This window comes from Euphorbia lathyris, chromosome 5 (assembly GCF_963576675.1).
Source record: "Euphorbia lathyris chromosome 5, ddEupLath1.1, whole genome shotgun sequence".
In the NCBI taxonomy this organism is placed as follows: domain Eukaryota; kingdom Viridiplantae; phylum Streptophyta; class Magnoliopsida; order Malpighiales; family Euphorbiaceae; genus Euphorbia; species Euphorbia lathyris.
The window spans coordinates 39,031,828-39,046,622 of record NC_088914.1 but is presented as its reverse complement, the minus strand read 5'-3'; the positions used below and the strand labels follow the sequence as shown (position 1 = coordinate 39,046,622).

General features: G+C 33.9%; 2 protein-coding genes across 2 annotated transcripts; both read left to right on the top strand.

Annotated features, from left to right (window-relative positions):
• Nucleotides 1–2,819: 2,819 nt before the first annotated feature.
• Nucleotides 2,820–4,677, top strand: LOC136229758 (triacylglycerol lipase 2-like). Its single transcript, XM_066018652.1, has 9 exons — nt 2,820–2,975; nt 3,059–3,166; nt 3,256–3,396; nt 3,476–3,586; nt 3,663–3,806; nt 3,890–3,930; nt 4,032–4,111; nt 4,197–4,292; nt 4,358–4,677. The coding sequence occupies exons 1-9, from the start codon at nt 2,820–2,822 to the stop codon at nt 4,675–4,677; spliced, it is 1,197 nt and encodes a 398-aa protein (XP_065874724.1).
• Nucleotides 4,678–8,146: 3,469 nt separating this feature from the next.
• On the top strand, nt 8,147–12,641 carry LOC136230814 (protein disulfide isomerase-like 2-3). Its single transcript, XM_066019995.1, has 9 exons — nt 8,147–8,453; nt 8,846–9,004; nt 9,851–9,964; nt 10,042–10,199; nt 10,634–10,733; nt 11,433–11,609; nt 11,695–11,840; nt 11,993–12,139; nt 12,235–12,641. The coding sequence occupies exons 1-9, from the start codon at nt 8,325–8,327 to the stop codon at nt 12,398–12,400; spliced, it is 1,296 nt and encodes a 431-aa protein (XP_065876067.1). The 5' UTR covers nt 8,147–8,324; the 3' UTR covers nt 12,401–12,641.
• Nucleotides 12,642–14,795: the final 2,154 nt, after the last annotated feature.

Sequence of the window (14,795 nt, the reverse complement as noted above, 5' to 3'; positions counted from 1 at the left end):
TGAACATGGTCTTCAAATATCAAACCACCCGTCCGGACTACTCCCGATGGATACAAACTTTACCCAAAATCCAACCAAACTTCAATTTCATCAAATAGATCCAACTTTACTACAATCATCAATAAATCGAAATCCAACATTTACTGAACCAAAATAGCAATTGAACCCCTGAAGAAATCCAAAATATCATTAAAACCCTTAAAGAAATCCAATTGAACACTAATTGAACCAAAATAACATTAAAACCCTTAAAGAATTCCAATTGAATACTAATTGAACCAAATTCCAATTTGAACACTAATTGAACCAAAATAACATTAAAACTCTTAAAGAAATTCAAATCAACATCAATTGAACCCAAATAGCACTTAAACCCTTAAGAAAACCAATTCAACATCAATTGAACTAAATATCCCTTAAGAAAACCAATTCAATATAAATTGAACTAAATAATAATCAAACTCTTAGGAAAACCAATTCAACATCAAAATAGTTCAAAATTACCATTGTGAACTTATTTCCTTCAAACTTGAACACAAACTCAAATCAACAACCAATACTCAAATAATTTCTAAGAAAACCCTTAGGAGACAAATTCATGGAGATTTATAGCTTAATATACATATATTTATACATGCAAACTAAAAAGCTAGTTGATAGTTACTTACCTTAGCCTAAATTTGAGATTAACACCACAAAACCCTAAATCTGTCCCAAAATCTGCCTAGCCCGTATTCTCTTCTCACACCTCCAAATCAAAATCCCTCCGGTCAGAAGTTGCTTCTATGTGTCTAGAGTCTCCAGTTAAAATTTGAGGTCATTTGGACGGTTAGATCTCCGGCAACACCCAAAACGGTGGAGCTGCCTTGTTTTTGGTGGTGGTTGAAGGTGGAGGAGAAAGGAGAGAGAATGGAGGAGGAGAAGGATGTAGAAGCAAGAGTTTTGATCAAAATGATCTATCATTATGAATTAATATTATATATAGACCTTGATGTGAGTGGATAATTATGCACTTTGGTCCTCCAAAAATCTAATTTCTTTTAAAACTTACCCTAAACTTATAATTGTTACAAAAATGTGCAATTACCCTCAAAACTATACCCGTAACATCCAATTAATCGAACAATCCTAAAACGAATATAATATAACTTACGGTTCGGGATATAATAAATAAAAAATTAAGGACACGGATGTGACACAAAATCGTCTTTTTCGCTGCCTAATTAATTTTTTCTGAAGGTGGTTGAATACGTAACATCCCTTTCTGGAAGGCGGCGTACTGGGCTGTAGGGGAGATAACTTTCCTTCCTGTATAGGGATGAACTTCCCTCAAAATTGACACATTCACTCCTGAAATGGTTAGTTAGGAGAGATTGTGCCAATAATCCGATACCAATTTTGAAGTGAATGAGTAATCTTGGTGTGCACCATGGGACACATCCATCCCAAAAGGTCTGGACTTCCATTTCTCATCCCAAAATGAAATAGAAGTTCAGACCTTTTGGGATGGATGTGTCTCACGGTGCACACCAAGATTACTCATCCGCTTCAAAATTGGTATCGGATTATTGGCACAATCTCTACTAACCAACCATTTTAGGAGTGAATGTGCTTTGTTAGGAGTTTACTGTGGCAATCTTGTTGTAAATTTTGACGTTGTTGTGATTTTAATGTTGTTATTATGGCAATCTTGTTGTAAATTTTGATAATGTTATGATTTTAATGTTAGAATCCGTTGTTGTTTGCCATTTTTTTATATACCACTTCGCGAATTAGCTTCAAAACATATACAGGCTTCGCATATGCGAACTAAATTCATCAAGTAAACCAAACTTTAGCTTCGCAGGCTTCGCATATGCGAACTAAATTCATCAAGTAAAACAAACATTAGATTCGCAGGCTTTGCATATAAACCCAAACATTAGCTTCGCAGGCTTCGCATAATATGGAATCTGCGAAGTCGGACGGGAGGGGGCGAGACGCGCGTAAATATTGAGGGTATTATGAGAAAGCCATACAAAATCAATCTAGATATGGAGTTGGTTGAGTAAATGGATTAAATATGTAAATGGGCCTCCCATTTGACCTATTTTTGTAATTAACCCTATATATAATGGAAATAAAGACAGACAACATTTTGATAACTGAGTTTGGTGCTCAAAGTTAAGTAATTTAGTGATTAAGAGCTTAACTTGACTAAAAATAAAAGATCAATGAAATAATATAATATATTGAAATGAAAGATAAATGTGACAATCCATTTGCTTAATTTTTATATACACAATAAATGTTTGGCCCATGTATGGTATATTTATTTATGCAAGTAAGACAATATAAAAGCATTTTGTAAATGTGCAAACTCCTAAATTCTCTGTCCCTATTAATAGTATATATATTCACATAGTTGCATTTACATGGATTCAATGACCACGTAAATTTGATTATTATGGATTAAAATCTTAAAATGAAGATTCAAAACATCCTAAAATTTATATTTAATCCGTCTAGATTTATTAGTAAATGATCAAATTTACTGGTTATCGGGATCCATGTGAACGCAACTGCTGATATATTCACATTAATTGTGATTGGAATTAGAGACAAAAATTGCCACTAATTTGTCACTCCTTTCTAAGAAAAATACTATGTAGGCAATGAGAGTGGACCCTACTACTTGCCTTTGTTTTAACAATCTCCGAATTAGTTAAAACAGAATGCATTATTTAATTACATGTGACATAATCTACTTGCTTTTTTTTTATCCCGCTATAAATTTGCATCCATCCATCGATCAATCTTGTAATTAAAAATACCTGCAAATGGCTGTTTTTATAGTTATAGTCTTATTATTATTATGTTCTTCTGCAACTTTAACTTTAGCAGCAACATCAAACCTTAATTCAATCTCAACTTCTAATGATAGCATTTGTGAATCCATGGCAATTTCACAAGGCTATGTTTGCCATGAATTTAAAGTACAAACTTATCTTAATTTCATTTTCCTCTCTTCAATATCATTCTTTTTTCATTTTATTTTTGTTATGCTTTTTTTTTTCAGGTAACTACAGAGGATGGTTATATTCTAAGCTTGCAGAGAATGCCTGTGGGACGCACCGGTAAGCCAGCAGACAAGGGACCGGTTCTGCTGCAGCATGGTCTAATGTCGGTTAGCATCGATCGTATAATAATAAAATTGATATATCCATGACATGGCTGATGTTTACTCCAAAAGAATCTATAATTTCATGATGGTAGGATGGTGCAACATGGTTACTGAATGCTCCCGATGAGTCTCTAGCTTTCATATTGGCTGACAATGGCTATGATGTTTGGATTGCTAACACCCGTGGGACTACATATAGCCGCGGCCACACTTCTCTTAGTCCCACTGATTCGGTTATGATCAATCTCGCAATTCATTAATATAAAAACCAATTAAAAATAACTAACGGTATTGAAATTGAATTAATTGCAGGCTTTCTGGGAATGGTCATGGGATGAATTAGCAGCTTATGATCTTCCTGCTATATTCCAATATGTTCATAACCAAACAGGACACAAACTTCACTACGTTGCTCATTCTCTGGTGAATAAATATCATATCTCATTTCAGATAATTAATTAATCTAATCTAACAACTTCATTTTGATTTTGATTTGAAGGGAACTTTGATGGCTTTGGGTGCATTTTCACAGCATAAATTGTTAAACTTGCTGAGATCAGCTGCTTTGCTTAGCCCTATTGCTCATCTTAATCAGATTCCATCCCCACTTACTAAACTTGCTGCCGATTTATTTCTGGCTGAAGTAAACACTGGACTGGACCATTTCTACCTTTTAAATGTTTCACAAAATAATTTCAATTTTGATTCATATTTTGTCATTTTCAGGAACTCTACTGGTTAGGCCTCAGAGAATTCATTCCTGGAGCGTGAGTTACTAAATTAAGCTTTACTGCTTCAGGCCTTATTAAATTTTTGTAATTGGCCCCAGAGTACGTATTTGGTGCTTTTTTAATTAATTTTTGAACAGACAAGCTGCTTCTAAACTAGTGGAGAATATATGTGACAAGCCTGGACTAACTTGTTCCAACTTAATAGATGCATTCACTGGTACGTACTAACTGCCTTTCTCCATTGAAATTTACTTTTATGGTATTGCTTCTAATGATTGTATGCAATTAATATTTGTTGGTAGGCCCAAATTGCTGTGTGAATTCTTCAAAGACAAATAGTTTCCTTGATAATCAACCTCAGTCCACATCTACAAAGAACCTCATTCATCTGGCTCAAAGTAAGTGAGTGACTGGCTAATTAAGTTTATGAGATTAATTAAGAAGAAATTGACATTGAAAACAGTGATAAGAACAGGAAAAATAGCAATGTTTGATTATGGAAATGAAGATGAGAACATGGATCATTACAGGCAACCAACTCCACCTGTTTACAACATCACAAACATTCCAAATGATGTTCCTCTTTTCATGGGATATGGAGGACAGGACACACTTGCTGATGTTACAGATGTCAATCTTCTATTGGATAGCCTCAAACATCACCACCCCGACAAGCTGGTTTTACTGTTCCGGCAGGATTATGCTCATGCTGATTTTGTTTTCGGTGTTAATGCTAATCAACTTGTCTATCATCCTTTAATGGCTTTCTTCACCCTCACTTAGAGATCACTTTCTCATACATGTATATGTGCAGTGTAAATCATTTCAGATTACTCTAATTTTATAAAAAGTTTTACCATCTCTAACTTGTCTCTTATAACATCTTCATCTACCATATCACCATAATTTTAATTCTGCTTTCAAATACATCATCTCTTTCAATTTGTGAGATTCAACTAAATATTTACTAAAAAAATGTGGATTATTTTTATTTATCCTCCAATATATTATATTTTATTAGATTAATTAATTAATTAATATTTAGATTGATAAATTATATAAAAATTAAAGGAAACACAACATTTTATCAAAATAAATTATATAGAAAATTAAAACAAATTTAAATAAAATTCAATATTAAAAATTTACAAAAAAAAAAAAAGAAATAATAAATTAAAAAATGACTTTCCTCTTCTTCAACTTAATTATATATTAGTTACATTAATAGTTGTATTTATATTAATTATTATCAAGTTACATTTTGCATCACAGATTATCGTTGAGTAACAGCGAAAGAAACACAACAATTTTGTATTACTGGTCACACAACTCTTACGCCAAAGATTGTTCAGTAGGAAAAGCGATTGTTCCATAAACTAAGTGCAAAAACTTTAAAAGATAGAGGGAGGGTGTGCTAATAGAGAGAGAAAGGATTTTCTGCTCTTGCATAATTATGTCAACTTACCCGATTTGAATTACTTACGGATGGATAATTCATACATCACTTACTTGCACGTAACGTAACATATTCGTTTGTCTTACCTTTACTTGTAAATAGATTGTGCAAATCGTCGAAAGCACACTCACTAAAGATATATAACATCTCGATTAATGTATAAGATAGAATACTATACACATGTTAGAGATATATAGCCTCTTACAAATACCTATCTAAGAGGTCGGACGTCTTTATCTTAGATTTCATATTACATCCAATTTATTTGTATCTCTATAGTTTTTTCTATTTTGTACAATTATGTACATGTGTATAGTTGCTCAATTGTAAAAGGTAGAAAAATTATAATTTTATATTTATCTCTATCATCATAAGTAAAGGATATGACTAAAATTCTAATCTAAAAACCGCTACCTCCTCCTCTTGCTTTTCTTCTCTTCTCTTTCCTTTTTTTTCTGTCAAAGTCTTCATTTTTTATCGATCTATTTTGAAGAGGAAGAATGAAATTTGTCTTCATTTGCCCTCCTCCTATTGGGTTATGTTTCGTGTATTTTTCTTTATTATATTTTCTTTTTAGTTGACATTTATATATTTTATCAGATCTTTATATGTGTTTGATTTTCTACCTATTCTCTATTATTCTGTTACTTATACATTTTTAGATTTAGCAAGAACGGAAACAAAGAGTCATTCCTTGCAATAAAAGAAAGAATTCAGTCCGAATATTTAGAATGACCTAAATGAGTGAAATTCGATTGCAGTTGTTTTTCTACTTATTTGGATTCCATAAAATATATTTTTTACTTCTCTTTATGAATTTTGTGACTTGTTGTACTTGTTAGGGCGAGTCCGGAAATGAGGGGCGCAAGCCAAAAAATGTAATATGTAATACGTAAAAGCAAATCTGGTAATATACTGTCACGATTATAGATAGGGATTATTTAGGTATTATTAGGTGGTTAATTGTTTTTATTAAGTGGTATTTAGCTTTAATAGATGTTATTTAGGAATGTTTACAGCTGTGGAAAATTATAACTGCTGCAATGTCAGGATTAGGGGTTTCTGACAGTAAGATTAGGGCAGAAAAGATCTTAGGAGAAGAGAAGAATAGAGAAAGAAGAGAGAAGGTTAGAGAGAGATCGAGATAAACAGAGAATAGAGAGAGAATTCAGAAGAAAGAAATAAAGATTTCATTAATCAATTGCATAATGAATTAGTACAAACTCATTCTCTTAAATAGGAAAAAAGGAAAAGGAAAGTATAGCTAGTCTCTTAAATTCATGCCCCTAATAATTCTAACGTACCTTAAATCATCCTATTCATTCTAACCTACCTTAAATAAGAATAGGAAATATAGCAATTCACTCTAAATAGGCCTAATAACTGCTGATGTGGCAGCAATTATAATTTCCCACAGCTGTAAACATTCCTAAATAACATCTATTAAAGCTAAATACCACTTAATGTAAAAACAATTAACCACCTAATAATACCTAAATAATCTCTATCTATAATTGTGACATATACATCATTTTAGAGAGACAGTGGAAGACTGCGATTTTTAGGTATGCTATCCAGGATCAATTTCCAAATCTTCATGCTTCTCTAATATGAGGTTTTGCCAATCTTCTTCTCTATCTACTAATCTCTACGACACTGCGATTTTGCTTCCCGTGCGTGCTCTTTCTTTCCAATTTGCTTGCTTGCCAGGACCGATCCTGAGGTTTTAGAGGTCCATGGGCGAGTTACTAATTGAGGCCTAATAAATAAGTACAAGTAAGAAATAAAATAGAAAAGTTAATTGCATAAAAGAATATTACTTAAAAGTGATATATTTTTTTGTTACATTTAACAAACAATCTAATAAAAACATTTCATATGAAAAAAACATTTTATATTCTTTTGAGTACCCAATTTCTTAGACAAAATGATGTCTATGAGCATTTCTAAATGCAAAATTTTCAAATTTAATAGATTATGAAATAGTTCTAGTAGATTCTATGCTCTACAGGACACAAAATATGATAACAGAAAAATGAAAAATTAAATATGAAAATCATCTCACTTAACGGGCTTTAGCGGCTAAGTTCTTGAAATTGGAAGATTTTGATGCGTTTCTTCCAAATTGTTTCTGAAGACCAAGTAAATCAGATAGAGTTTTGCAAAACCAGGAGATAAATTAGAAATTTTGTTAAGAATAATGGGTGGGAGAGATAATTATGGAAAAAATCTGAGATAAATTAGGGAATTGATGTCCAATATTTTTATTAAGAAATTTGTAAAGAATGTGAGATAAATTAGAGAATTTGGAAACACTACTTAGTAATTGATGCCCATATTTTAAATCAAGTATAATTTTTTTTTTTGAATTTAATCTAATGCCAAGATTTTTAATTTGGAAAGAATCTTATAAAAATGTTTTGAATCAAAATATATATTTTTTTAATTTAATAAAATATAGTTTAAAAGTCTGTAATAGTACCACACATTATTATAATTAGACCATTTTCATCCATGGGCTCAGGCAGCCCCTCCTGCCTATGCTTAGGACAGCCCTGTTGCTTGCTTGCTTTCCTTCTCTTCCAATGTGCTGCAGCCTGCAGACCTGCCTCTTCCCTTGAAGAGGAGTTTTTCTTTTTATTTGCACACGCAAGATCCAAATTTATTATCTCGTGGACCTATAAAAGAAAAAAAAAATAAACATGTAAGTGTTACTAGGATAACAACTCAAAAATTATAATTTTACCAACGAATCACACTATGAAAAGTTATTCTAACTTGTTTCCATATCCCACTTTTTACAAGAGACAAGGATATTCATGAGAAGGTTCAAGTGTCAATCTTCTATTGGCTAATACATGTAGCTCGCAGCGTCGTCAGCTAAGGTTTTTCCTTCCCTTCACCCGGTAGCGAGAAACAGGTGTCTGTTCGCTGGAGAGAGAGAGAAACTAATTTCCCGAGAAAGCGAGGCAGAATGCATCGACCGCGATCGCCATTTTTTTTAGCTTTATCAATCCTATTGTTATCGTTTAATCTCTGCTATGCATTATACGGCCCATCATCTCCTGTGCTCCAGCTAAACCCCTCCAACTTCAAGTCTAAGGTAATTTGATGAACCATACTTTCGCTTAGCTTCTCTTTATCTATGAGAAAATCAAGGGAACGGGAGAATTTCTTGATTTGTATTTTTTTTTTAATACATGAAATGATGGTAAATTACCAGTAAATGAACAGTTGGGGTTATGCTGGTTGAGTGCTTTTTATTTGGCACCCTTCAGATTTTCTTTTGACTTCCTATGAGTTGATACTTTGGATCTGGATTTTTAGGCATACTAGTATCTTTCATAGAGTATGGAAAATCTTCACAGTTACTTTTTTTTTTTTTAGTTTTGTGCTGTTCAGTTTGTTTTGTGAAATTAATGGATCCGCATTTATCTATTTCTTTTTTATCTAGATGAAAATGCGAATTAATTGATATCTTGGAACGTTTGGCAGGTTCTAAATTCCAATGGAGTAGTTCTAGTTGAGTTCTTTGCACCTTGGTGTGGCCATTGCAAAGCTCTTACTCCCATATGGGAGAAGGCAGCTACTGTCTTGAAAGGTGTTGCTACTGTTGCCGCTCTTGATGCTGATGCTCACCAGTCACTTGCTCAGGTTTTTATCTAGTCGGAAATCACAGTACATCTTTTTCATCTCTCTTTTGCAATGGAAAGATATAATTTAACTTTATAGTTTTTTTTAATATCAACGGCACACATGAAACCACATATTCTCAATTAGAGACCATCATTTTTAATGTGGAGTTATGACAATGTAATAGTAAAAATCATATGCATCCATAAAGTTAAGCAAAAAGAAGGACATGTTTGGTGATAGTTGGGTTATGGTTTGGAAGTCACAGCCAACCTTTTGCCCCACACAAACATGAAATAGTATCAGTACCCTGCTTGATGCAGACTCTACCTTTTGCATAAATAACCTAAACGCTAGGTTTCATTCGCTTTTTTCAAAATCAATTGGTTGAGTATTGCTTGTCCTGTTATTCTAAGTTTGGTACTTGTGTGATTTCCAAAAATAGTTTCTTGCAATGGCTTTTTGGGACCCTAAGAATTCTGAGAACATAATCAGCACTGTATCTCATGATTTCACTTGTTTCCTGAGCTAAATATTATTGTAGAAAATTCTTAACTGATGTTTTCGTCAAGGTCCGGTCATGATTAGATGGAAAGAATTTGTGCCTGAAGCAACAAGGGTCGAGGGAAATTTCATATATTTTGTTCTCAGATGTATATTTGTCTTTTATAGTTCCCTTGTTCTGGTAGAAACTAAATTAGATTATTCAGGCAGTCTGCTGTTTGTCGCAGTTTCCTTGTAATTATGATGGCTTAAGTTTGCAGACATTGCAGTCCAAAATTTCTCATTGTATTATATTTTTCTACTGCTACACACTGTTTGTGGCGATGTTGATTGCTGAACCACAATTGCCTTACTTCTGAATAGGAATATGGGATTAAGGGCTTTCCTACCATCAAGGTCTTTGCACCTGGGAAGCCTCCAGTAGATTATCAAGGAGCCAGGGATGTCAAACCTATTGCCGAATTTGCAATCCAGCAGGTTTGTAATTGTTTGTTAAATAATGTGTGGAAAGGTTCTTGCTTTTCTTTTTTCTCACCATATAAACTTTTGTACAGATAAAGGGGCTTTTGAAGGAGCGCTTAAGTGGCAAATCAACTGGAGGATCTAGTGAGAAATCTGAACCAAGTGCGTCAGTTGAATTGAATTCCCGTAACTTTGATGAATTGGTGCTTAAAAGTAAAGAACTTTGGGTAGTGGAGTTCTTTGCACCTTGGTAAGCATTCTTTGTTGCCCTGTAATAATCTTACTTGCAAGAAATACCACGTTAATTTCCTCTGCAACCCCCTCCATCTGATAGAATTTGAGTTGTCCTAGTATCAATTTACCACTTGGAATGATACAAATAAGTGAATGTAATAAATTATTAGCAGGACCAGAGATTCCCATTCAACAAAGTCAACTTGATATGAAATAACCTACTGCTTAATGAGTGGTGGCCAATTACTTGATAATTTGCATGTGTTATCCAATAATCACATGATTGATTCTGACTTTAGTGCATAAGCCTAAGAGTAAATGTTGGATTTCAATTTATATGGTTGATGTAAATTGGACTACACTGCATGTAGTTAGATTAATTTAAATAGTCTGGGAATTCTACTTTACAACTGCAATGATAAAGACTATACATATATGTACTTTTTCAAGGTGTGGACATTGTAAAAAACTGGCTCCTGAGTGGAAGAAGGCTTCTAATAACTTGAAGGGCAAGGTGAAACTTGGTCATGTTGACTGTGATTCCGAGAAGGTAATTGATTCAGTTGTTGTATTCTAAAGTTAGGATCATTTTACATTTATTTCCTCCTAATTTGTGTGCTTACAACATCCGAAGTGAAGAGAATAGTCTGACTCTGTGTGTGGCCTCGCATTCAATTACTGTTGTTAGGTTTTGACAGTCCCAGAAATTGTATCATTATGGTTCTTCTTTATCTTTACCTAATCATGTTTGTACGTGTTTTTGATTGAAAACAACTTTCATTAGAATTGCATACTCTTACAACAACAACAAAGTCTTAGTCCCGAAATGATTCGGGGTCGGCTAACATGAATTCATGTCCATAAGATGTGGCTAAGTTTTGCGTTGTCCACCACAAACTTACCGCAACCCTCCTTCTTTATCCGGGCTTGGGACCGGCTGTAAATGCCACCAAGTGACACTCACAGGCGGAGTTTAGAATTGCATACTCTTACTGTATAGAGTTCTGTGATTATATGCTAACTGTTCCACGTGGCTTGTACAATATCTGCATGAAGTATTAGAAAACTTCATTATTTTTATTTTTATCCTCTTGTTAGTTATGCTCCATATTACTTTAATATATTTTCCTGGCAATGTTTTCCCAAAAAATCTATTGAAAAGTAGATGTGATGTAGTTTTACATTTTCATCGTCCAACACTTCAAAACAAATATAACTGACATGGTTTTAACATGGTGGGGGCTATCAGTCCTTAATGAGCAGGTTCAGTGTGCAAGGATTCCCTACCATCCTGGTGTTTGGTGCAGACAAAGATAGTCCAATTCCTTATGAAGGTGCCCGAACTGCCTCAGCTATTGAATCATTCGCTTTGACACAGCTGGAAACTAATGTTGCACCACCTGAAGTGACTGAGCTGACTGGCCCAGTAAGCATTTACATCCTAAGAACCGCTCCAATCTGAGTAGATCTTCTGTAGCTGATGTTATAAAACTTTTTCTGTTAATGCACAGGATGTAATGGAAGAGAAATGTGGTCCAGCAGCTATCTGCTTTGTTGCTTTCTTACCTGATATTTTGGACAGCAAGGCAGAGGGAAGAAACAAATACATTGATCAGTTATTATCTGCTGCTGAGAAGTTTAAACGGAGTCCTTACAGGCAAGTGGATTATAGTAAATAACAGATCTGTCTTTACTTGGCTCTTTTCTATGTGTTCTTTTAGTTATAACTTGGTTACAGTCCATATTCATGTTTACATAAACCAAATGAGGAAATGATGAGTAACTTGTTGAACATTTATCTGTTTGCAGCTATGTCTGGGCAGCTGCAGGGAAGCAGCCGGATCTTGAGAAGCGTGTAAGTGTTGGTGGATACGGGTACCCAGCTTTGGTTGCTCTGAATGTGAAGAAAGGAGTATATGCACCACTTAAAAGTGCATTTGAGCTTGATCATATTACGTAAGTCTTATAATGCTTGTGCACTTTTAGCTAATTCAGTAATCTTCTTCTTTACAAGCAAAAAGCTTAAATAAGGGGAATCCGTGTTTTTTCAGAGAATTTGTGAGGGAAGCTGGACGCGGTGGAAAGGGAAATTTGGCTTTGGATGGTACACTGGAAATAGTAAAGACGGAGCCATGGGATGGGAAAGATGGAGAGATAATTGAAGAGGATGAATTTTCTCTTGAAGAACTGATGGGTGAAGATAGTGCAAGTAAATAACAAACTCAAAACTAATTGAGGTAGAGAAAGGAAATTCCAGGCTGTAAACAATTTTGATGCGTATGAGTGTTTTACAGTGATTGATTAGGAAAGTAATCCCTCTTTATTAGTTGAGAGGGTATGATATTTAGTTGCAATTTGGTGTGAGAAGAGAAAATAGACAACATTCTTATATTTGGTACACATAGGACAAAGTAAATAAGTAATTTTATTCAATAATATTAATTAGGCATAATACTCATTTGGATTCTTAAACTAAGGCTTAAAATTCAATTAAGACCTTAAACTATCAAAATCATCAATCAGGTCCTTGAGCTAATAAAAAATCATCAATTGAGTCCCAATTCTAAGCAAAAAATTTCAATTGATGGCTCATGGAAAACTATTTGGTTGAGCAGTTTTAGATTCTATTCTCTAAACTCACTTGGAACTAACACAGAGATTATTACTGTCTATATTAAATAGTCACAGTTTCTGATTTTATAATATGATGAGGTTTTAATTGATGATTTTTGCTTAGTTCAGGGACATAATTGATGATTTTGATAGTTTAGGGTATTGACTTTGAAGTTTTAGTTTGGGCACTCAAATATATGTAATGCCTATTAATTAACAGTTTATGCTAACTGCAAACGAAGCCTGATTGAGTGATAAATTTGTAAAAGAATGAGCATGCACAAGGACATAAAAAAGTATGGTAAAAACAAATCATATGGATTCAATCTTCAAAAATACCATGTGTTATCATCGAATAGGAAAGTTAAAAATGCCATAAAAAGTTCCAATAAAAACTTTAATTTAGCAAGTTTTAAATGTTCTACTATAATAATTTAATGGGTTAATTACAAAAAAAAAACTACTTTGTGGTTTGGACTTTTTGCAATGTGGTATTTGTGGTATTTTTTTTCCAAACACAACCCGGTGGTTGTCACCGTTACCAAATTCGCGAAAACGGCTGGAATTCTGTCAAGAGTGATGACGTGGCCAAGGGCATTTTTGTCATTAAAAAATTAAAAATATAAAAAGCAGAAATCGAATTAAAACCCCAAATACCCAAAATCCATTCGAAACCTAATCTTTGATTTTGCTAAACATCCTACGATTCTTAAACCTAAATCGTAAAAATCTTCAATCCAATATAATTCAGTCGCTTGGGTTGTTCTTCGTCGCCATTCGCAACCTGAGAAGATGTTTGCGGCCGTCTGAAGTTGCATGAAGAAGGGTAAGATTGGCTTGGGATTCCATGAGTTCATCGTCTTCTTCCTCGAGCTTAAACACACAGAACACGCATTGAAATGGAGTTCACTGTTATTGCGGGCATAGAGCACGGAGAAGAACTGCTTGGTCTTTGATTAAAATGGGAAGGAGGTACATAGGTTGTTCTAGATACCCCAATGAAGATGCGTGTTTTTTTTACTGGATTGATCCACTTGTATGTGCCAGAGGAATGGACGTTATGAAAGAGATGAAGCAGACAATCAACAAATACGATGACGAAATCGAGCAATGTCGTGCTCGTGAGATTGAACTGCAATACAAAGTTAGAAATTTATCAGAGAAGAATAGCGAGTTGGAGGAGCTTAATGCTTGCAAGTTGGCAGAAATTGTCTACCTACAAGGCATTGTGGACCAGTACCAGAACACCAAATACCATTTTTCAAAGGGCTGTGTATTAATTGTGACATTGTGTTTCGTTGTTCTGTTGATGTTTTAGTTTCACAAATGTTAGCGAAAATGATGATATAGCCATGGTTGGCTTGATGCCTTAATGTAATTGTTGCTCAAATGGATGAATGTATGCTATCACTGATGATCTATTCATGTGTAATTGTTGTTTGAATGAATGAAAATGGGTATTTTTTGTCTTCATTTTGTGTTATATGCCAATTGATTCTGATTAGTTTGTGTTTTAATAAGATTAGTTTGTCTGAACTTGACACAAATCAGTTTGTGTTAATGTCCTAAAAATCAATTGTGTAACATTTTGTACCCTCTAATTGCCACAAATATAAGGATGACAGTCAATAAGATTTGTAAACCATTTGATTGTCATTCATGTTCCTGATAATTACATAAAAACATGTCCAACATTACAAGCTGCTGCTGATGACACAAAAAACAACTTACCCAACATTACAGGACACAAAAACATGCCCTACAATACAGGACATAAAAACAACTTACCCAACATTACAGGACACAAAAACATGCCCTACAATACAGGACATAAAAACAACTTGCCCAACATTACATGACACAAAAACTTGTCCAACATTGAAGGACACAAAAACCTATCAAGCATTTACATGACCAAAAACATATCCACCATTTACATGGCACAAAAAATATGTCCACCATTTACATGACACTCAAACATTCTTCACTTGTCACTAAC

What these genes read in the sequence shown, in the direction of transcription:
- LOC136229758 (XM_066018652.1), top strand. Translation starts at nt 2,820, where the DNA reads ATGGCTGTTTTTATAGTTATAGTCTTATTATTATTATGTTCTTCTGCA. An exon ending in TGCAGCATGGTCTAATGTCG is followed by an intron (nt 3,167 to 3,255) that starts GTTAGCATCGAT and finishes TCATGATGGTAG; the next exon opens with GATGGTGCAACATGGTTACT. An exon ending in CTCTTAGTCCCACTGATTCG is followed by an intron (nt 3,397 to 3,475) that starts GTTATGATCAAT and finishes AATTAATTGCAG; the next exon opens with GCTTTCTGGGAATGGTCATG.
- LOC136230814 (XM_066019995.1), top strand. Translation starts at nt 8,325, where the DNA reads ATGCATCGACCGCGATCGCCATTTTTTTTAGCTTTATCAATCCTATTG. An exon ending in CCTCCAACTTCAAGTCTAAG is followed by an intron (nt 8,454 to 8,845) that starts GTAATTTGATGA and finishes AACGTTTGGCAG; the next exon opens with GTTCTAAATTCCAATGGAGT. An exon ending in TTTGAGCTTGATCATATTAC is followed by an intron (nt 12,140 to 12,234) that starts GTAAGTCTTATA and finishes GTGTTTTTTCAG; the next exon opens with AGAATTTGTGAGGGAAGCTG.